This window comes from Ranitomeya variabilis, chromosome 1, assembly GCF_051348905.1.
Source record: "Ranitomeya variabilis isolate aRanVar5 chromosome 1, aRanVar5.hap1, whole genome shotgun sequence".
NCBI lineage: Eukaryota > Metazoa > Chordata > Amphibia > Anura > Dendrobatidae > Ranitomeya > Ranitomeya variabilis.
This window is the reverse complement of record NC_135232.1, coordinates 899656494-899680959: the sequence shown is the minus strand read 5'-3', so window position 1 is coordinate 899680959 and position 24466 is coordinate 899656494. Positions and strand designations below refer to the sequence as shown.

The following is a 24466-nucleotide window of genomic DNA, read 5'->3' as shown; positions in this document are numbered from 1 at the left end:
CTGTATATACTATATACCTGTAGGTAATCTGCTCCTGTATATAGTATATACCTATGTGTCATCTCCTCCTGTATATAGTATATACCTGTATGTCATCTCCTCCTGTATGTAGTATGTACCTGTATGTCATCTCCTCCTGTATGTAGTATATACCTGTATGTCATCTCCTCCTGTATATAGTATATACCTGTGTGTCATCTCTCCTGTATATAGTATATATCTGTGTGTCATCTCCTCCTGTATATAGTATATACCTGTGTGTCATCTCCCCTGTAAATAGTATATACCTGTGTGTCATCTCCTCCTGCATATAGTATATAGCTGTATGTCATCTCCTCCTGTATTACCCCTCGTTCACACGTTATTTGGTCAGTATTTTTACCTCAGTATTTGTAAGCTAAAATGGCAGCCTGATAAATCCCCAGCCAACAGTAAGCCCACCCCCTGGCAGTATATATTAGCTCACACATACACATAATAGACTGGTCATGTGACTGACAGCTGCCGGATTCCTATATGGTACATTTGTTGCTCTTGTAGTTTGTCTGCTTATTAATCAGATTTTTATTTTTGAAGGATAATACCAGACTTGTGTGTGTTTTAGGGCGAGTTTCGTGTGTCAAGTTGTGTGTGTTGAGTTGCGTGTGGCGACATGCATGTAGGGACTTTTGTGAGATGAGTTTTGTGTGGCGACATGCGTGTAGCAACTTTTTGTGTGTCGAGTTGCATGTGACAGGTTAGTGTAGCAAGTTGTGTGCAGCAAGTTTTGCGCATGGCGAGTTTTGCGCGTGGCGAGTTTTATGTGTGGTGCCTTTTGAGTATGTGCAAGTTTTGTGTGAGGCAACTTTTGCATGTGTTGCAACTTTTGTGCATGTGGCAATTTTTCTGCGTGTGGCAATTTTTCTGCGTGTGCAAGTTTTGCGTGTGGCGAGTTTTCCATGAGGTGAGTTTTGCACGTGTGACGAGTTTTGCATGTGGAGAGTTTTGCGCGTGGCGAGTTTTGAGCGGCGACTTTTGTGTTTCTACTTTTATGTGGCGAGGTTGGTGTATGTGTGGTGAAATGTGCGCTGAGGGTGGTATATGTGTTCGAGCACGTGGTAGTGTGTGGCGCATTTTGTGTGTGTGTGTTCATATCCCCGTGGTGGTGTGGTGATTATCCCATGTTGGGGCCCCACCTTAGCAACTGTACAGTATATACTCTTTGGCGCCATCGCTGTCATTCTTTAAGTCCCCCTTGTTTACATCTGGCAGCTGTTAATTTGCCTCCAACACTTTTCCTTTCATTTTTTCCCCATTATGTAGATAGGGGCAAAATTGTTTGGTGAATTGGAAAGCGCGGGGTTAAAATTTCACCTCACAACATAGCCTATGACGCTCTCGGGGTCCAGACGTGTGACTGTGCAAAATTTTGTGGCTGTAGCTGCGACGGTTCAGATGCCAATCCCGGACATACACACATACACACATTCAGCTTTATATATTAGATATCCAAGAAGCATGTAATTCCCAAAGAGGTGCTCCAATCATAGCATAGCTATCTGATTGTCATGGTAACATTCCACCAATAAGTAGTTCCATATTTGTAAACAGACTTCGCGCCAGCGGTACACAGCCACACGTCACTCCCAGAGACATTAGGTCCACAATGCGTCCACGTGAGTGCCAGGGAGGAGCCGGAGCGGAAAACCGCCCGGACACGTCATGTGACCGCGTGCACGTGATATGTCTTGTGCGCACGCTGTGGCGGTCTCTGACCGGCGGACATAGCGTTTCTGATATATGTTGTTATACATAGGGTGATTGGCTGTCACGGGCTGAAGTGCCGACATGAGGACTTCCTTGGATTGGATGAGAAGTCTGTTTACAAATATGGAACTACTTATTGGTGGAATGTTACCATGACAATCAGATAGCTATGCTATGATTGGAGCACCTCTTTGGGAATTACATGCTTCTTGGATATTGGATATATTTTCTATATGTCCCACTGTGTATTGTTTGTATATTGTATGAAGTTTAATGTTTAGATATATTGCACATGCATTTTTTTGTTTTTTTAAACGATTGTATAAAGGCCGCTCCTTGATGGTGATTGGTGCTTGTTTTGGCTCCACACTATTTAAGGTGGCCATGTGAACCATATTGTATACTTGACAAAGGCCATGTTTGGCCGAAACGTTGTATGATGTGATGGCAGAATAAAGACTTTTTTGATACTATTTTCACCTGGAAACGGATGCTGCTTCTTTTTCTATAGTTGTGAGTATTAGTCCAGTGGGATCCATGGACTTTGGAGCTTGCATCCCAGTCATCTGAGTGCTGTCGGTTGTTGCTTTTCTACATGTACATTGGATTGAATGTCACCCTTTCATGTAACAGACATATTTATGCTGTACAATTTACAGTGTAAAACTGGTTTCACACTCCCGACATTCATAATCGAAGAAAGCATCTACCACTGGATTTGTGACCCAACATCAACAGCCTCATATATACTGGAGTTTGGGTCAGTAGATTGGCGGCCAGGCCAGACATAGCAGATCATATTTGGGCCATAAATATCTGAAGTTTGATATTGGCCTTAGTCTGTTCATTGCGGACCCTCAGCTCCCCTTTGTTATAGGGTTTGGCAGTGTCTTGACCTGTGATGGATGTAGCCCAAATCCCTGGGAGTTTCAAATGTACTGGTGAGCTGATCAATCTACAGGTTTTATGTTGTAGTGGTATTTGGTGGAGTAATATAGGCACAAAGAAATACACATTTAATTTAGCTGCTAGTTTGTTTATTGTGCATAATGATCTTGTGTCATAATTTTCCACTTGCATTTATACTTAAAGGGGTAGTTTACCTCTAAGGGACATTTTTTATTTTAGTTAAGTCATTTTTACAATTGGGTTTCATTAAAATGTTTGCATTGATTGTCTTCCATAGGCTGTATGTTTCTATGTAAATTCAAGTTTGATGTGGTCTATGGTCACAAATCATCTTAGAGGAGCTCAGAAAAATATATAAAAGAGTTATAGCTGGCTCACTGACAGACTCTCAGTTAATATTTCTGCAGCCAGCACAATACAGAGGCTTTAGAAGTCAATAGGATGATAATAGGATCAAAGGGGTAACATTTCTCCTTGCGGAGAGTGACATGTCCAGCATGACATGCCAAGGTGAGGAGACTTTCATGCCTTGTTATGCTCCTCTGGTACATATGCAAATTGTCCCTTCAGAGCGGAAGAGGACTAGAACTAGGATTGCTACTTCCAATAGTTGTCACTAGAGTTCTAGTCCTCTTCCTCTCTAAAGAGACAATTTGAAAGATTTATATGGAAAATTGTTCCACACGGTGGACAGCACATCAATACTTGACCATTTGTATTGTGTGTTCTTAATATTAGATATTACATTAGTAGGTAGTTTTAGTAGTTCATCTTTAGACTGAAGTCGCATACAGTGGTGTGAAAAAGTGATTGCCCCCTTCCTGATTTCCTATCCTTTTGCATTTTCATCACACTTAAATGTTTCAGATCACAAAAAAAATTAAATATTAGACAAATAACACAATTAAACTCAAAATGCAGTTTATAAATTAATGTCTTTACTATTAAGGGAAAAAGAAATCCGAATCTACATGGTCCTGTGTGAAAAAGTGATTTCCCCCTAAACCTAATAACTAGTTGGGTCACCCTTAGCAACAACAACTGCAATGAAGCATTTGCGATGACTGGTAATCTTTTATAATGCTGTAGAGGAAATTTGGTCCACTCATCTTTGCAGAATTATTGTAATTCTGCCACATTGGAGGGTTTTCGAGCATGAACCACCTTTTTAACCCCTTCAAGACGCGGCCCTTTTTCGTTTTTGCGTTTTCGTTTTTCACTTCCCTCCTTCCCAGAGCCATAACTTTTTTTTTTTTCCGTCAATATGGTCATGTGAGGGCTTATTTTTTGCGGGACGAGTTGTACTTTTGAGTGACACCATTGGTTTTACCATGTCTTGTACTAGAAAACGGGAAAAAAATTCCAAGTGCAGTGAAATTGCAAAAAAAAGTGCAATCCCACACTTGTTTTTTGTTTGGCTTTTTTGCTAGATTCACTAAATGCTAAAACTAACCTGCCATTGTGATTCTCTAGGTCATTACGAGTTCATAGACACCTAAACATGTCTAGGTTATTTTTTATCTAAGTGGTGAAAAAAAATTAAAAACTTTGCTTAAAAAAAGCGCCATTTTCCGATCCCCGAAGCGTCTCCATTTTTCGTGATCTGGGGTCGGGTGAGGGCTTATTTTTTGCGTGCCGAGCTGACTTTTTAATAATACCACTTTTGTGCAGATACGTTCTTTTGATTGCCTGTTATTGCACTTTAATGCAATGTCGTGGCGACCAAAAAAACGTAATTCTGGCGTTTCTAATTTTTTTTCTCGCTACGCTGTTTGGCGATCAGGTTAATGCTTTTTTTCAATTGATAGATCGGGCGATTCTGAACGCGGCGATACCAAATACTTGTAGGTTTGATTTTTTTTTTATTGTTTTATTTAGGATGGGGCGAAAGGGGGGTGTTTTAAACTTTCATATTTTTTGTATTTTTTTCATATTTTTAAAAACATTTTTTTTTTTTACTTGTGCCATGCTTCAATAGCCTCCATGGGAGGCTAGAAGCTGGCACAACTCGATTGGCTCAGCTACATAGTAGCAATCATCAGATCGCTGCTATGTAGCGGAAATGCAGGCTTGCTATGAGCGCCGACCACAGGGGGGACCTCAAGGACCTCTATCGTTACTGCCCTGACACATCGCCGACCCCGATCATGTGACGGGGGTCGGCGATGCGCTCATTTCCGGCCACGCGGCCGGAAGCGGTAGTTAAATGCCGCTGTCAGCGTTTGACAGCAGCATTTAACAGGTAATAGCGGCGGGTGAATCGCGATTTCCCCCGCCGCTATTGCGTGCACATGTCAGCTGTACAAAATAGCTGACATGTCGCGACTTTGATGTGGGCTCTCCGCCGGAGCCCACATCAAAGGGGGAGACAGGACATGCGCAGTAATATTACGGCCATGTCGTGAAGGGGTTAAGGTCATGCCACAGCATCTCTTTCAAATTAAGGCCAGGACTTTGACTAAGCCACTTCAAAGTCTTAATTTTGTTTTTCTTAAGTCATGCAGAGGTGGACTTGCTGGTGTGTTTTGTATCATTCTCCTGCTGCATAACCCATGTGCCCTTCAGCTTGAGGTCATGAACAGATGTCTGGACATTCTCCTTCAGGATTGTTTTTCGGTAGACAGCAGAATTCATGGTTCCATTTACCACAGCAAGTCTTCCAGGTCCTAAAGCAACAAAACATCTCCAGACCATCACACTGGCACCAACATATTTTACTGTTGGTATGATGTTCCTTTTCTGAAATGCTGTGTTTCTTCTATGCCAGATGCAATGGTACATAAACCTTCAAAAAAATTCAACTTTTGTCTCGTCACGCCACAGAGTATACTCCCAAAAGTCTTGGGGATCATCAAGATGTTTTCTGGCAAAACTGAGACGAGCCTTTATGGTTCTTATTGCTCAGCAGTGTATTTTTCCTTGGAACTCTGCCATGCAGGTCATTTTTGCCCAGTGTCTTTCTTATGGTGGATATAGAAAAACTGACTGAACAGCCATCTAGTCTGAACTGGTGCATAACCAAAAAGTCTTACATAGCAAATAGATAATGGCTGCACTCAAGTTTATTGTGCTAAAGCAAGGAAATGTGCAATACATGAAATGTGAACAGCATAATGGCTTGTGAAATTTATGAAAAAACACATGAGATTTTTAGCACAAAATTTGGCCAAATATTGTGAGCCCATTCACCAAACGTCAAGATAATCTCAGATCGAATGGGTAACTAACCTGTCTGCCTAGTGTGAACACTTACCTATGGCTAATAAAATGGTAAAGCCTGTATTTATAGAGGAGGTTAGAACCAACTGTGTTTGGATGTAGTTAAAATCACAGCATGGTGAAGGGCGGGGCGTTCAAGTCAGAAAAAGCAATACATAGTAAATATAGAAAAACTGACTGAACAGCCATCTAGTCTGAACTGGTGCATAACCAAAAAGTCTTACATAGCAAATAGATAATGGCTGCACTCAAGTTTATTGTGCTAAAGCAAGGAAATGTGCAATACATGAAATGTGAACAGCATAATGGCTTGTGAAATTTATGAAAAAACACATGAGATTTTTAGCACAAAATTTGGCCAAATATTGTGAGCCCATTCACCAAACGTCAAGGTAATCTCAGATCGAATGGGTAACTAACCTGTCTGCCTAGTGTGAACACTTACCTATGGCTAATAAAATGGTAAAGCCTGTATTTATAGAGGAGGTTAGAACCAACTGTGTTTGGATGTAGTTAAAATCACAGCATGGTGAAGGGCGGGGCGTTCAAGTCAGAAAAAGCAATACATAGTAAATATAGAAAAACTGACTGAACAGCCATCTAGTCTGAACTGGTGCATAACCAAAAAGTCTTACATAGCAAATAGATAATGGCTGCACTCAAGTTTATTGTGCTAAAGCAAGGAAATGTGCAATACATGAAATGTGAACAGCATAATGGCTTGTGAAATTTATGAAAAAACACATGAGATTTTTAGCACAAAATTTGGCCAAATATTGTGAGCCCATTCACCAAACGTCAAGGTAATCTCAGATCGAATGGGTAACTAACCTGTCTGCCTAGTGTGAACACTTACCTATGGCTAATAAAATGGTAAAGCCTGTATTTATAGAGGAGGTTAGAACCAACTGTGTTTGGATGTAGTTAAAATCACAGCATGGTGAAGGGCGGGGCGTTCAAGTCAGAAAAAGCAATACATAGTAAATATAGAAAAACTGACTGAACAGCCATCTAGTCTGAACTGGTGCATAACCAAAAAGTCTTACATAGCAAATAGATAATGGCTGCACTCAAGTTTATTGTGCTAAAGCAAGGAAATGTGCAATACATGAAATGTGAACAGCATAATGGCTTGTGAAATTTATGAAAAAACACATGAGATTTTTAGCACAAAATTTGGCCAAATATTGTGAGCCCATTCACCAAACGTCAAGGTAATCTCAGATCGAATGGGTAACTAACCTGTCTGCCTAGTGTGAACACTTACCTATGGCTAATAAAATGGTAAAGCCTGTATTTATAGAGGAGGTTAGAACCAACTGTGTTTGGATGTAGTTAAAATCACAGCATGGTGAAGGGCGGGGCGTTCAAGTCAGAAAAAGCAATACATAGTAAATATAGAAAAACTGACTGAACAGCCATCTAGTCTGAACTGGTGCATAACCAAAAAGTCTTACATAGCAAATAGATAATGGCTGCACTCAAGTTTATTGTGCTAAAGCAAGGAAATGTGCAATACATGAAATGTGAACAGCATAATGGCTTGTGAAATTTATGAAAAAACACATGAGATTTTTAGCACAAAATTTGGCCAAATATTGTGAGCCCATTCACCCATTCACATTTCATGTATTGCACATTTCCTTGCTTTAGCACAATAAACTTGAGTGCAGCCATTATCTATTTCTTATGGTGGAGTCATGAACATTGACCTTAACTGTTGTTGTGGGGTCTTTTGTGACCTCTTGGATAAGTAATTGCTGCTCTCTGGGGGTAATTTAGATTGGCCGGCCACTCCCAGGAAGGTTCACTACTGTTCCATGTTTTCACCATTTGTAGATAAAGGCTCTCACTGTGGTTCGCCGGAGTCCCAAAGCTTTAGAAATGGCTTTATAACCTTTTTCAGACTGATAGATCTCAATTACTTTGTTTCTCATTTATTCCAGAATTTCCTTGGATATTGACATGGTGTCTAGCGTTTGAGAATCTTTTAGTCTACTTCACTTTGTCAGGCAGGTCCTATTTAAGTGATTTCTTGATTGAGAACAGGTGTGGCTAGGTTAATTAAACTCTGCTTCCCAAAGATGTGATAAACCGCAGTTAATTTATGTTTTAAGGGAAGAGGGGCAATCACTTTTTCACACAGGGCCCTGTAGGTTTGGATTTCTTTTTCCCTTAAAAATAAAGACCTTCATTTAAAAGCTGTATTTGTGTTTGCTTATGTTATCTTTGTCTAAAATTTAAATTTGTTTTGTGATCTGAAATATTTAAATGTGACAAACACACAAAAGAATAGGAAATCAGGAAGGGGCAAACACTTTTTCACACCATTGCATATGTTTTTATGCTATTGTATGTAAGAAAGCAGTAAATATGTCCTCATGTTTTACTTTTGACTTTTAGAAAGCCCTCTTTAGTTATTGTTACTTAGAACTTGTGCTTGAAACTAAAATTAGAAAAATCGTGAAAAAAAAATAAATGGTTGGCATGCTTTTCATTACCTTCCACTGTTGTTGTTATATATAGTAGAATGGCTGTCAGATTACCAATAATTGGAAAAAACAGTATATAGTTTTTTATCAGTTTTATACTGTACTATGTCTCACATGTTTGTGGCTCATACTTTTCAATCAATTAACTATTTTATTTATTGTCCCAATTGGAATATTATGTACGGTACATATAAATACTCATTAAGGCTGCTGTATAACTATGTACTGAGTGGATGTATGGCTACATAAAATCATACTTTATCAGTAAGAAATAAATCTTCTGTAATGGCAGAGAAAATACATTGCCCATGTTATTTGACAGCACTCAGAATGCCCATTGCCAAGTTATCATAATCAATTTTTGAACTATTAATTCTTTGTAAATGGCATAAAATCCTACTTAAAATGTATCTCTACAGCCTGTGTTATAGCAGCCATCTGGAACAGCACTCAGGCAGACATAGTAAGCAGTGGAGATAGCAACTTATTGGTTTATTATTTAGCAAGCTGAATAGACGTGTCTATGCTGAGCACTATACACAGGAATCAAATCTCAGAAAAGACTGAGCTAAAAAAGTATTTTATATAGGGTACAGTGTTTTTAGGACTATAAGACTCACTTTTTTCCCAAAAAAATTTGGAGGCAAGTGTGTCATGATCTCAATGGCAAGAGAACATAGCATCAGCATATATATGAACTAGCTCTTGGAAGATGGGAACTGAGCTGACCATGAGCTAAACCTAACGCACAACTAGCAGTGGCCGGGTAGCATGCCTACGTTGATTCTAGATGCCCAGCACCAGCCGGAGGACTAAATAAAGCTAGCAGAGGAAAATATTAGTCCTAGCTCACCTCTAGAGAAATACCCCGAAAGGAGACAGAGGCCCCCCACATGTATTGGCGGTGAGTTAAGAAGAAATAACAAACGTAGTATGAAAATAGGTTTAGCAAATTTGAGGTCCACTTACTACATAGCAGAAGACAGAAAGGACACTTTCATGGTCAGCTAAAAACCCTATCAAAACACCATCCAGAAATTACTTTAAAACTCTGGCATTAACTCATAACACCAGAGTGGCAATTCCTGTTCACAAGAGCTTTCCAGACACAGTAACGAAACTACAGCTGTGAACTGGAACAAAAATGCAAAAACAAACATGGACAAGAGTCCAACTTATCTAGTAGTTGTCTAGGAGCAGGAACAAGCACAGAGAGGCTTCTGATAACATTGTTGACCGGCAAGCAACTAACAAAGCAGCAAGGTTATATAGCGACTCCCACATCTTGATGGGAACAGGTGAACAGAGAAGATGAAGACACCAGTTCAATTCCACCAGTAGCCACCGGGGGAGCCCAGAATCCAAATTCACAACACAAGTGGTGTTGTGTCTTATATTGTACTTACCAGGAGTCTTATCCCAGGCTGATGCGCAGCAATTTTGCAGATGCTCAGTGGTGCGGGGGCTCCGTCGACATTTTGTGAAATCTCGGAGCTCCCACACATCCATCCCAGACTGATACGTGGCAGTTTTGGAGATGTTCGTTGGTGCGGGGGCTCCACCGACATTTTGTGAAAGTCAGAAGCCCCCGCACTTCCATTGCTGTAATGCGTTGGTCTCCAGGAAAATGGCTGCCAGAAGTCGGCGCATGTGTAGATTAAGATCTCAGGAGACGAGATCTCAGCACCGAGATCTTGTCTCCCAAGATCTCAGCACCGAGATCTTGTCTCCCGAGATCTCATTCTGCGCATGCGCCGCCTCTAGCGGCCATTTTCCTGGCGACAGCAGCATTACAGCAATGGAAGTGCGGGGCGCTCTGAGCTTTCACAAAATGTCGGCGGAGCCCCCACACCATCGAACATCTCCAAAACTGCCGCACACCAGCCTGGGATGAAAGTGTGGGGGCTCCGGGTTTTCACACAATGTCGGCAGAGCCCCCGCACCACCGAGCATCTGCAAAACAGCCGTGCATCAGCCTGGGATTGATATGTGGGGGCTTTCACAAAATGGCGGAGGCCCCGCACCACCGAACCTGCCGTACCAGCCTGGGATGAATCACATCATCGCCAGACCACCGAACCACTCCTGTGACTCCACTCCACCAGCGCTCCCTTTCACGCCCTACCCCCATGGTAAGCTGAATAATTCGGACTGTAAGAAAGACCCTCATTTGACGCATTAATTTTTTCCCTACTTTTCTTCTGAAAATTTGGGGTGCGTCTTATAGTCCAAAAATACAGGATATAATCACTCACGTACATGGCTAAGTAGTGTTTCTGTTTTATGAAGAAGCTCTAAATGCTGTGTGTCTCATTACGGTCCATTAGGCTCCATATTCTCCCATAGCAATGTGGTCAGTGTACTGTAGATTGTCACCACGATGTGGCTGGCTTTGGAGAATGACATACCGTATATATTTTTTTCCCCACTGATTTTCTTTTATTATCAAAAAGTTTTCTGGGTGTTACCGTAATGCAGCATTGATTAAAAACCACTGCAATGGAATGTGCTGACTAACTATAAAACTTCTATTCTTTTTATGATAACTCATTCATTGAACTTCCTTGCTGACATCTGCAGGGAAATGAGGAAATCCCATGTCATATAAAGTAAATGTAACATATTATATGTTTTATGCACTGCAGAACTATGATGAATAAAGCCAGCGCACAGAAGAGGACTGTGGTGAAGGACCAGCATGGGAAACATGTTTTCGTTGAGCAGCTGGAGGATGTTCCTGAAGTGCTACAGAAGGATGACCTCCAGACTGACCTTCAGCAACTTCTCAACCGCTTCTGTGGAGAGGACTGGGAGAAAAAGGCCAAATGAGAGGCTGCTGCTGCTTCATACTTACAACACATATCTGTAGTCAGTATGCAAAAGATACATTCTAGTCCATGCACAAGGGCCACGAGTACCACGCGCACTGGGTAACACTGACACTCCTGCTCTGCAAATGTCATAAAGAATATGATCAGTTTTGTTTGTAAATGCAAAGATAATTTGTGACCAAAGATAGCATCCTTTCCTCTTGGATGGTTTATCCATATTTTCTCACTCAGTCCCCTTCCTCCTACATGTCAGCTCCGTCCACAGGCCTCTTCATGGCGTCTGCACAGGCTGTTAAGAAGGATGGACCATACCATATTACTTACACAGAGTGAATGTGCTTGGTGGTTTTGATGATACCAGATACTACTATCGGCCTTTTTTATACTTTGCGTAGAAGAAAGCAAAGTAATTAATGCAAAAGACTTGATAATGATTTCTGCATTTAGATCAGGATTCCAAGTCATTAAAGCTCCAAGTTATTCTAGTATCCCTGGATCTAAGATTTCTTCTCTGCAGTTATGGAAATGGAATAATCAAATACATAACTAAGTTACTGCTTATAAAAAAGCAGGCATTCAAAATATTCTGATATTGTAAAGTGGGCACATGCTAGTCCACACCTTCCCTTTGGCACACGTGTTCACGTCAATGCTATAGCATAAACTATAGTCCTATAACTAGAGAAAAAAAGCTGCTGATGGTGGCACTGTAAATACTGAAATGGGCGCGATAATTCCCCAGCAAATCTACTAATAAATAAGTCACCTTGTTTATCAGGATTTCCTATGGCACATGCATGTGGCATTAAACAAAGATTAAACTCCTGTAATCATGTGTGGAACTTGTTAACCCTCTTAGCACTGAGCAAGCAGATTTCACAAATGTGTCCTCCTCTATTTCTGTATTTTATTTTTATGTCGAAAGCTAAATACACAATGCAGGTTTCAGTTCTTCTATTTTTTATGTTTTTACGTCGAGACTAATCCTTGAAAATGATTCTAGCATTTATGCACTTTTTTTTTTTTTAAAAGAAGGGATTATAAAGAAAATGGAAATATTTTTTGTCTTCTGTACCTTATTCTTCTTGTGGTTTAAACAATGTAGCCTTTTAACGTACAAATATATATATAAAAATACATATAAGCACTATACCTTTTAAACCCATTTATTTAATGTAAGTAGAGATTGGGAATCAAAAAGAACAAAACATTGCATTAATCATGATCACGCTAATTTATAAATAATATAAGGAAAAAAAAAAGAAAAAAAACTAAATTCGGCTTTTGCGCTTCACAATTTACGCGGGAAAATGACCCACCGAGAGAGACGAATGTCAGTTGTAAATTAATAGAGTTTCATTTAATCTCTTACCAATTAAATAGGGTCCTTGGGTTATTTAATTAAAATACCTACTGTGTAGCTTCATCTCTTTCTGACCAAAACATTGCTATATGACTTTCTCAGTGGAAAAGTCAGGTCACTTACCACGAAGTTGGGATGGGGGTCTTGCAGCTATTGTCATTTGGGGCTATCATGTCCATTGTGTGACGAGGTCTGAAGAAACAAGTCGGTTGTGCTATTTGCAGTGCAGATGATGTCTGTGTAGCATCATAAGTTGTTCCTCACTTTTATGGGTTCTGGTTCCCTTTTATTTCTGCTCTGTTATAAAACCAAGTTTACTACTGTGAGAAGTGGCATTTAAGTTGATGATTCAGCATCTTGTTCCAATGGTGATAACACTAATTTAATATATCTATCAGGGCATGTCTTAGTTAAAAATGGCAAAAATAAATCACACTAACAATACATAGCTGCAATGTGTACAATGGCTGATTTAATTAAATAAAGTGTTCAATGTACAAATGACTGACTCTCTCTCTTCTCTGGTGATCTGAAGTGCATCCACATCAATATCCACAATTTAGAAATTTGGATGTTGCATAACTTTGGCTGTATGCAGACCAGTCAAGTTATTCCACACCAAGCTGACCCAACCATGTCTTGTGTGGACTTTGCTTCGAATATTGGGGGAATTCATTCTGGAGCAGAAAAGGGCCTTCCCCAAACTGTTCACACAATGTTAGAACAAACAATTGTCCAAAATTTCTTGGTGTGATGAAGCATTTAAGGGGTTTTCCCAAGATAATGAATATACAGTTGTGCTCAAAAGTTTACATACCCCGGCAGAATTTTTGCTTTCTTGGCCTTTTTTTCAGAAAATATGAATGATGACACCAAAACTTTTTCTCCACTCAAGGTTAGTGGTTGGGTGAAGCCATTTATTATCAAACTACTGTGTTTTCTCTTTTTAAATCATGACAACCCAAAGCATCCAAATGATCCTAATCAAAAGTTTACATACCCTGGTGATTTTGGCCTGATAACATGCACAGAAGTTGACACAAATGGGTTTGAATGGCTACTAAAGGTAACATCCTCAACTGTGACCTGTTTGTTTGTAATCAGTGTGTGTGTATAAACGCTGAGTGAGTTTCTGGGATCCAGACAGACTCTTGCATCTTTCATCCAGCCACTGACATTTCTGGATTGTGAGTCATGGGGAAAGCAAAAGAATTGTCAACGTATTTACGGGAAAAGGTAGTTGAACTGTATAAAACAGGAAATGGGTACAAAAAGATATCCCAGGAATTGGTAATGCCAGTCAGCAGCGTTCAAACTGTGATTAACCAATGGAAAATCAGGGGCTCTGTTAAAACAGAACCAAGGTCAGGTAGACCAACAAAAATTTCTTCCACAACTGCCAGGAAAATTGTTCAGGATGCAAATAACATCAGCTTAAATACTGGACTCTGAAAACTAGTGGTGTGGCTGTTTCAAGATGCACAATAAGGAGACACTTGGAACAAAAATGGGTTGCATGGTCGAGTTGCCAGAAGAAAGCCATTTCTTGCCAAATGCCACAACGTATGGAGGTGGATCGCTGATGTTTTGGGGATGTGTGAGCTACAAAGGCACAGGAGGCAAATTTGCACTCATCAGCCCAGAGGCTGCGCATGGGACGTACTTGGATTTTCCAACATGACAACGATCCAAAACACAAGGCCAAGTCAACCTGTCATTGGCTACAGCAGAAAAAAAGAAGGTTCTGTAGTGGCCATCTCAGTCTCCTGACCTCAATATCATTGAGCCACTCTGGGGAGATTTTCATTGCGCAGTTCATGCTAGACAGCCCAGGAATTTACAGGAACTGGAGGCCTTTTGCAGGGAAGAGTAGGCAGCTTTACTATCTGAGAAATTAAAGAACCTTATCCACAACCACCACAAAAGACTTCAAGCTGTCATTGATGATAGAGGGGGCAATACACGGTATTAAGAAATGGGGTATGTGAACTTTTGATCAGGGTCATTTGGATGTTTTGGGTTGTCATTATGATTTAAAAAGAGAAAACACAGTAGTTTGACAATAAATGTCTTCACTCAACCACTAATCATGAGTGGAGACAAAGTTTTAGTGTTATCATTCATATTCTCTGAAAAAATGCCAAGAAAGCAAAAATTCTGCAGAATGATTGTAAACTTTTGAGCACAACTGTATAGTGTTTAAAATAGCTTTGAAAAATAATACACTTTTCAAATACAATTCAGTTTAAAAATTGCAACATTTTCCTCTTACAGGCTGTTAAGGATGTATAGCTTGTCTAGTAGCAGGTAGATTCTCCTCTGGTCAAGTGTGCAAAGATGGTTTTCCAGAAGTAAATAGGTTATGAGTGAGTCAACCAACATAACCAACTGCTAAGATAGGAAATCTGCATTTTCATGTGAAGCAGGCAGACAACTCTGATCTCTACAGCTGTCTGCCTGCACTACTGCAGAGAACGGAAAATGAACACTTCTTCTGTGACTGCTGGCTGGCCTGTACTGTTCAGCCAGATAACTATATAAAACAACACTGTCTGACTGAGGTGTACACAGAACAGACCAGCAGTTAATCATGAAAGAAGCGCTCAATATTGGTTCTCAGAGATAATGCAGGCAGGCAGCTGCATAGAATTGCGCTGTTTGTCCCACTCATGTGAGCGGTCCGATTTGCTTTCAATAATAATGTACCGTACTTGAAAAGTTCCTTATATTTCAAAGCTTTTTTACACAGATTGCTTTTATTATTGTGGGAAAATCCCTTTAAGATTATTTTCACTATGCATTATTCCTCCTTTACCAAACTTTGCAGCTGGCACAATGAAGTTAGAAAGGTAGCATTCTCTTGGATTCACCAAAGGCAAATTTGTCCATCAGACTTCTGGAGAAACAAGTGTGATTGGTCATTGCACAGAACATGTTTCTGCTGCTCTCAAGTCCAATGGTGGTGTGATTTAAACCACTCATGTGCTTGGTGATGTAAGGTTTGCATACATATATAAACCCATAAAAATTACTACCGTAGCAAAATGTAATTTAAAAAATCGTTATTGTAATGTCACATGAGGGACTATGAACTATATGCAGCGCTGGTATTTATTACACACTATATCTACCTTGCCTGTGAATCTTTTGTGCCCTGATTTTGATGGCAAACATGATCCATATATAGTGATTTATTACTATGTCAACATTGTGGCACATATATCATTGTACATCCTTCCATCTTTTGTATGGGATTCTGTGTATTTAAGCACTTGGCACCTAAAGTTCTGTTTATATATCCTCGTGGATTATATTATTAATATTAGCCAGCCCACGGTGTTTTATTAATGTATTATACATCTCGTTCTGAATATACTTGTGTATAGCCTCAACTGTGATTAGACCTAGTACAAAATACTAATCACATCCATGATGTGTTCTGACTGTTGATCATTATTGAAACCTTTTTACAATGAGAGGCTAATATCCAAGGTTCCTTCCTTCCAGTTTATCTGAGCTTCGGGTGGTTATTTGGACTTGGAATGATCCTTCCAATCAAGCTTCCAAACTTTTCCTCACATACTTCTGTCAGATTCACATTTTAACTTGTGTCCCAATCAATCTTCTAACTTTTCAACTGCTTTGAGGATGTTATGGAGTGTGGGGTTCCCCTGTCACTTAATATTACCTTCGGAGCCCCATATCAACATATCATTTCTGCCATCAACTTCTTAGCTACTAGTTTTGTGGCTGCTTTTTCACAAGGCCAGGTCTCAGGTCATCCTGAAAAGAGGTCTACACAGACAAGGACATACTATTATGTGCCTACTTTGGGTAAGTGCATGAAATCAATACACCGTTGTTGGAACAGATACAATGGTCTTGGGCTGCATTCTTGTGAAATCCTGACAGTTTTTCCTGGATTGCAGAAGGAGGGCAGACACCATACAGGCAGGAAAATATTATTAACACGGTCTCCAAAAAATATTTTTTGCAAAAAAAGTCTATACAACAACTTTAATACACACTCCCACTGGCACAAAGTGGAAGAAGACGATGAATGCAGATGTGTACTTAAAACATATACTAAATTTCATTAAAAATTCTAAAAAAAGGTAAATGAGATGCAGAATCAATCTGCTGGAACCACACAAAGAAGAACACAATGACAAAGGGACACGTGGTCAGTGCCAATGAAGTATTACACCACAGGTGTAACATGAATACTAAAAAAAAAAAAAAAAAAGAATTTCAGCCTGACAAAAGTACTAATTCAGTGAAATGAGAAGGACATGCCCTCTGTGTAAGCTGTCATATATAATACCAAAAGAAGACAAATGAATGCCTTATGCTGTGTAATTAGCTGACACAATTCATGTGAAAAAAAGAGCCTGGTGCATAGTGCAAATATGTAAAAAGCATATATATGAAGATGTAAACAATGAACTAATGCAGGGGCATGCAATCATTAATACTAGTGGCTGATGCACAAATGGTGAATGTTACTGTGAACATAGGTCAGGACAATAGATACGATAGCTCAAGCAAAAAAGCATACCTAATGGTGTTCAGCGTGAAGATCCCAAGGACAGTGTCAGAGTGGGGGTGAGAACACTCTGTCCTTGGGACCTTTGCCTTTTTTGTTGCTTCATCACACTATTGACTCATGTGCAGTCTGTGATCTATTAGTATACCTAAGTCTTCTCCACATGTGCTGTTGCTTAGTTCTATTCCTCCCATTCTGTAGATGTCATTTTTGTTTTTCTTGCCCAGATGTAGATTCTTGCATTTCTTCAATCACAGGGTGCCAATGGGTTGCCATGTCAGTACTCCTGTGAAGGTCTGCCACAGCCTGGGCTTCATAGTAAAAAGTGATTATAGTTATAGTGTAATATTGGAATAAATAGAACAAGTGGTCAGACAGGTTCAAGTCACCAAGAGGATTAAAATGTGAAGTGAAAATATATATACCGGTATATATTTTTGAACACAAACATTTGAATCTCTTTTTCCCTTTAAAAATACAGAATAAAAAAACATAACATATCTAGTACTGCCTTATCCGTAAAAAACTGATATACCAAAATGTAAATAATTAGCCCATACATTAAAACCATAAAGAATTTTTTGTCCAAATTTCAGGAATTTTATTTCACCACTTAAATGATAAAAAGAAAACTTTACAAGTTTGGCATTTTCATATTTGTACTGACCCGAAGAATCATGTTTCTAGGCCAGTTTTGCTTGTACAATGAATGCCATAAAAAAAGAACATTGGCAGAATTTCATAGCATTTTACCCCCATTTCCCACCATTCAGAGATACTGGTCAGTTTTTTGTACTTTCATACATTAATAGCATACAGAGGGGAAAAAAAGTATTTAGTCAGCCACCAATTGTGCAAGTTCTCCCACTTAAAAAGATGAGAGAGGCCTGTTGACATCATAGGTAGACCACAACTATGAAAGTCAAAATGAGAAAACAAATCCAGAATATCACCTTGTTTGATTTGGTAAGATTTATTTTGCAAATTATGGTGGAAAATAAGCATTTGGTCACCTAAAAACATGCAAGATTTCTGGCTCTCACAGACCTGTAACTTCTTTAAGAGGCTCATCTGTCCTCCACTCATTACCTGTAGTAATGGCACCTGTTTGAACTTGTTATCAGTATAAAAGACATCTGTCCACAACCACAAAAAGTCACACTCCAAACTCCACTATGGTGAAGACCAAAGAGCTGTCGAAGGACACCAGAAACACAACTGTAGCCCTGCACCAGGCTGGGAAGACTGAATCTGCAATAGGCAAGCAGCTTGGTGTGATGAAAGTGGGAGCAATAATAAGAAAATGGAAGACATACAAGACCACTAATAATCTCCCACGATCTGGGGTCCACCCAAGATCTCACCCCGAGGGGTCAAAATGATCACAAGAACGGTGAACAAAAATCCCAGAACCACATGGGGGACCTAGTGAATGACATGCATAGAGCTGGGACCACTGTAACAAGGACTACCATCAGTAACACTATGCTGAAAGAGACTCAGATCCTGCAGTGCCAGAAGAGTCCCCCTGCTTAAGCCAGTACATGTACAGGCCCGTCTGAAGTTTGCTAGAGAGCATTTGGATTATCCAGAAGAGTATTGGGAGAATGTCATATGGTCTGATGAAACCAAATTAGAATTGTTTAGTAGAAACAAAACTTGTGTTTGGAAGAGACAGAATGCTGAGTTGCATCCAAAGAACACTGTTATGGTTCTCAATGGCAAGAGAACATAGCCCAGCAAACATACGAACTAGCTCTTGGAAGGATGGAAACTAAACTGACCATGAACTAAACCTGCCGCACAACTAACAGTAGCCGGGTAGCGTAGCCTGCGTTTTATCCCTAGACGCCCAGCGCCGGCCGGAGGACTAACTAATCCTGACAGAGGAAAATATAGTCCTGGCTCACCTCTAGAGAAATTTTCCCGAAAGGCAGACAGAGGCCCCCACAAATATTGGCGGTGATTTTAGATGAAATGACAAACGTAGTATGAAAATAGGTTTAGCAAAATTGAGGTCCGCTTACTAGATAGCAGGAAGACAGAAAGGGCACTTTCATGGTCAGCTGAAAACCCTATCAAAATACCATCCTGAAATTACTTTAAGACTGTAGTATTAACTCATAACATCAGAGTGGCAATTTCAGATCACAAGAGCTTTCCAGACACAGAAACGAAACTACAGCTGTGAACTGGAACAAAATGCAAAAACAAACAAGGACTAAGTCCAACTTAGCTGGGAGTTGTCTAGCAGCAGGAACATGCACAGAAAGGCTTCTGATTACAATGTTGACCGGCATGGAAGTGACAGAGGAGCAAGGCTAAATAGCGACTCCCACATCCTGATGGAAACAGGTGAACAGAGAGGATGATGCACACCAGTTCAATTCCACCAGTGGCCACCGGGGGAGCCCAAAATCCAATTTCACAACAGTACCCCCCCCCTCAAGGAGGGGGCACCGAACCCTCACCAGAACCACCAGGGCGATCAGGATGAGCCCTATGAAAGGCACGGACCAAATCGGAGGCATGAACATCAGAGGCAGTCACCCAAGAATTATCCTCCTGACCGTATCCCTTCCATTTGACCAGATACTGGAGTTTCCGTCTGGAAACACGGGAGTCCAAGATTTTTTCCACAACGTACTCCAACTCGCCCTCAACCAACACCGGAGCAGGAGGCTCAACGGAAGGCACAACCGGTACCTCATACCTGCGCAATAATGACCGATGAAAAACATTATGAATAGAAAAAGATGCAGGGAGGTCCAAACGGAAGGACACAGGGTTAAGAATCTCCAATATCTTGTACGGGCCGATGAACCGAGGCTTAAACTTGGGAGAAGAAACCCTCATAGGGACAAAACGAGAAGACAACCACACCAAGTCCCCAACACAAAGCCGAGGACCAACCCGACGCCGGCGGTTGGCAAAAAGCTGAGTCTTCTCCTGGGACAACTTCAAATTGTCCACTACCTGCCCCCAAATCTGATGCAACCTCTCCACCACAGCATCCACTCCAGGACAATCCGAAGATTCCACCTGACCAGAAGAAAATCGAGGATGAAACCCTGAATTACAGAAAAAGGGAGACACCAAGGTGGCAGAACTGGCCCGATTATTGAGGGCAAACTCCGCTAAAGGCAAAAAAGCAACCCAATCATCCTGATCTGCAGACACAAAACACCTCAAATATGTCTCCAAGGTCTGATTCGTCCGCTCGGTCTGGCCATTAGTCTGAGGATGGAAAGCAGACGAGAAAGACAAATCTATGCCCATCCTAGCACAGAATGCTCGCCAAAATCTAGACACGAATTGGGTACCTCTGTCAGAAACGATATTCTCCGGAATACCATGCAAACGGACCACATTTTGAAAAAACAGAGGAACCAACTCGGAAGAAGAAGGCAACTTAGGCAGGGGAACCAAATGGACCATCTTAGAGAAACGATCACACACCACCCAGATGACAGACATCTTCTGAGAAACAGGAAGATCCGAAATAAAATCCATCGAGATGTGCGTCCAGGGCCTCTTCGGGATAGGCAAGGGCAACAACAATCCACTAGCCCGAGAACAACAAGGCTTGGCCCGAGCACAAACGTCACAAGACTGCACGAAGCCTCGCACATCTCGAGACAGGGAAGGCCACCAGAAGGACCTTGCCACCAAATCCCTGGTACCAAAGATTCCAGGATGACCTGCCAACGCAGAAGAATGAACCTCAGAAATGACTTTACTGGTCCAATCATCAGGAACAAACAGTCTACCAGGTGGGCAACGATCAGGTCTATCCGCCTGAAACTCCTGCAAGGCCCGCCGCAGGTCTGGAGAAACGGCAGACAATATCACTCCATCCTTAAGGATACCTGTAGGTTCAGAATTACCAGGGGAGTCAGGCTCAAAACTCCTAGAAAGGGCATCCGCCTTAACATTCTTAGAACCCGGCAGGTAGGACACCACAAAATTAAACCGAGAGAAAAACAACGACCAGCGCGCCTGTCTAGGATTCAGGCGTCTGGCGGACTCAAGATAAATTAGATTTTTGTGGTCAGTCAATACCACCACCTGATGTCTAGCCCCCTCAAGCCAATGACGCCACTCCTCAAAAGCCCACTTCATGGCCAAAAGCTCCCGATTCCCAACATCATAATTCCGCTCGGCGGGCGAAAATTTACGCGAGAAAAAAGCACAAGGTCTCATCACGGAGCAATCGGAACTTCTCTGCGACAAAACCGCCCCAGCTCCGATTTCAGAAGCGTCGACCTCAACCTGAAAAGGAAGAGCAACATCAGGCTGACGCAACACAGGGGCGGAAGAAAAGCGGCGCTTAAGCTCCCGAAAGGCCTCCACAGCAGCAGGGGACCAATCAGCAACATCAGCACCCTTCTTGGTCAAATCAGTCAATGGTTTAACAACATCAGAAAAACCAGCAATAAATCGACGATAAAAGTTAGCAAAGCCCAAAAATTTCTGAAGACTCTTAAGAGAAGAGGGTTGCGTCCAATCACAAATAGCCTGAACCTTGACAGGATCCATCTCGATGGAAGAGGGGGAAAAAATATATCCCAAAAAGGAAATCTTTTGAACCCCAAAAACGCACTTAGAACCCTTCACACACAAGGAATTAGACCGCAAAACCTGAAAAACCCTCCTGACCTGCTGGACATGAGAGTCCCAGTCATCCGAAAAAATCAAAATATCATCCAGATACACAATCATAAATTTATCCAAATAATCACAGAAAATGTCATGCATAAAGGACTGAAAGACTGAAGGGGCATTTGAAAGACCAAAAGGCATCACCAAATACTCAAAGTGGCCCTCGGGCGTATTAAATGCGGTTTTCCACTCATCCCCCTGCTTAATTCGCACCAAATTATACGCCCCACGAAGATCTATCTTAGAGAACCACTTGGCCCCCTTTATGCGAGCAAACAAATCAGTCAGCAGTGGCAACGGATATTGATATTTAACCGTGATTTTATTCAAAAGCCGATAATCAATGCACGGCCTCAAAGAGCCATCTTTCTTAGCCACAAAGAAAAAACCGGCTCCTAAGGGAGATGACGAAGGACGAATATGTCCCTTTTCCAAGGACTCCTTTATATATTCTCGCATAGCAGCATGTTCAGGCACAGACAGATTAAATAAACGACCCTTAGGGTATTTACTACCCGGAATCAAATCTATGGCACAATCGCACTCCCGGTGCGGAGGTAATGAACCAAGCTTAGGTTCTTCAAAAACGTCACGATATTCAGTCAAGAATTCAGGAATCTCAGAGGGAATAGATGATGAAATGGAAACCACAGGTACGTCCCCATGCGTCCCCTTACATCCCCAGCTTAACACAGACATAGCTTTCCAGTCAAGGACTGGGTTATGAGATTGCAGCCATGGCAATCCAAGCACCAACACATCATGTAGGTTATACAGCACAAGAAAGCGAATAATCTCCTGGTGATCCGGATTAATCCGCATAGTTACTTGTGTCCAGTATTGTGGTTTATTGCTAGCCAATGGGGTGGAGTCAATCCCCTTCAGGGGTATAGGAGTTTCAAGAGGCTCCAAATCATACCCACAGCGTTTGGCAAAGGACCAATCCATAAGACTCAAAGCGGCGCCAGAGTCGACATAGGCATCCGCGGTAATAGATGATAAAGAACAAATCAGGGTCACAGATAGAATAAACTTAGACTGTAAAGTGCCAATTGAAACAGACTTATCAAGCTTCTTAGTACGCTTAGAGCATGCTGATATAACATGAGTTGAATCACCGCAATAGAAGCACAACCCATTTTTTCGTCTAAAATTCTGCCGTTCACTTCTGGACAGAATTCTATCACATTGCATATTCTCTGGCGTCTTCTCAGTAGACACCGCCAAATGGTGCACAGGTTTGCGCTCCCGCAGACGCCTATCGATCTGGATAGCCATTGTCATGGACTCATTCAGACCCGCAGGCACAGGGAACCCCACCATAACATCCTTAATGGCATCAGAGAGACCCTCTCTGAAATTCGCCGCCAGGGCGCACTCATTCCACTGAGTAAGCACAGCCCATTTACGGAATTTCTGGCAGTATATTTCAGCTTCGTCTTGCCCCTGAGATAGGGACATCAAAGCCTTTTCCGCCTGAAGTTCTAACTGAGGTTCCTCATAAAGCAACCCCAAGGCCAGAAAAAACGCATCCACATTGAGCAACGCAGGATCCCCTGGAGCCAATGCAAAAGCCCAATCCTGAGGGTCGCCCCGGAGCAAAGAAATCACAATCCTGACCTGCTGAGCAGGATCTCCAGCAGAGCGAGATTTCAGGGACAAAAACAACTTGCAATTATTTTTGAAATTTTGAAAGCAAGATCTATTCCCCGAGAAAAATTCAGGCAAAGGAATTCTAGGTTCAGATATAGGAACATGAACAACAAAATCTTGTAAGTTTTGAACTTTCGTGGTGAGATTATTCAAACCTGCAGCTAAACTCTGAATATCCATTTTAAACAGGTGAACACAGAGCCATTCCAGGATTAGAAGGAGAGAGAGAAAGGCTGCAATATAGGCAGACTTGCAAGAGATTCAATTACAAGCACACTCAGAACTGAGAAAAAAAAAAAAATCTTCAGCAGACTTCTCTTTTCTCTCCTTTCTCTGTCAATTAATTTAACCCTTCTGGCCGGTCAAACTGTTATGGTTCTCAATGGCAAGAGAACATAGCCCAGCAAACATACGAACTAGCTCTTGGAAGGATGGAAACTAAACTGACCATGAACTAAACCTGCCGCACAACTAACAGTAGCCGGGTAGCGTAGCCTGCGTTTTATCCCTAGACGCCCAGCGCCGGCCGGAGGACTAACTAATCCTGACAGAGGAAAATATAGTCCTGGCTCACCTCTAGAGAAATTTTCCCGAAAGGCAGACAGAGGCCCCCACAAATATTGGCGGTGATTTTAGATGAAATGACAAACGTAGTATGAAAATAGGTTTAGCAAAATTGAGGTCCGCTTACTAGATAGCAGGAAGACAGAAAGGGCACTTTCAGGGTCAGCTGAAAACCCTATCAAAATACCATCCTGAAATTACTTTAAGACTCTAGTATTAACTCATAACATCAGAGTGGCAATTTCAGATCACAAGAGCTTTCCAGACACAGAAACGAAACTACAGCTGTGAACTGGAACAAAATGCAAAAACAAACAAGGACTAAGTCCAACTTAGCTGGGAGTTGTCTAGCAGCAGGAACATGCACAGAAAGGCTTCTGATTACAATGTTGACCGGCATGGAAGTGACAGAGGAGCAAGGCTAAATAGCGACTCCCACATCCTGATGGAAACAGGTGAACAGAGAGGATGATGCACACCA

At 41.3% G+C, this 24466-nt stretch overlaps 1 protein-coding gene across 3 annotated transcripts in view; it reads left to right on the top strand.

Annotated features, from left to right (window-relative positions):
- Positions 1–13062, top strand: part of ANK2 (ankyrin 2) — a 648838-nt gene extending 635776 nt beyond the window's left edge. For 2 of the 3 annotated variants that reach the window (XM_077278815.1, XM_077278806.1), the window contains one exon: positions 11012–12473. In XM_077278815.1, the coding sequence (XP_077134930.1) occupies positions 11012–11026 (15 nt within the window). In that variant the 3' untranslated portion in view covers positions 11027–12473. Of the gene's footprint in view, positions 1–11011 lie in introns of all 3 variants that reach the window. The other variant, XM_077278822.1, reaches the window with a different exon arrangement.
- Positions 13063–24466: the final 11404 nt, after the last annotated feature.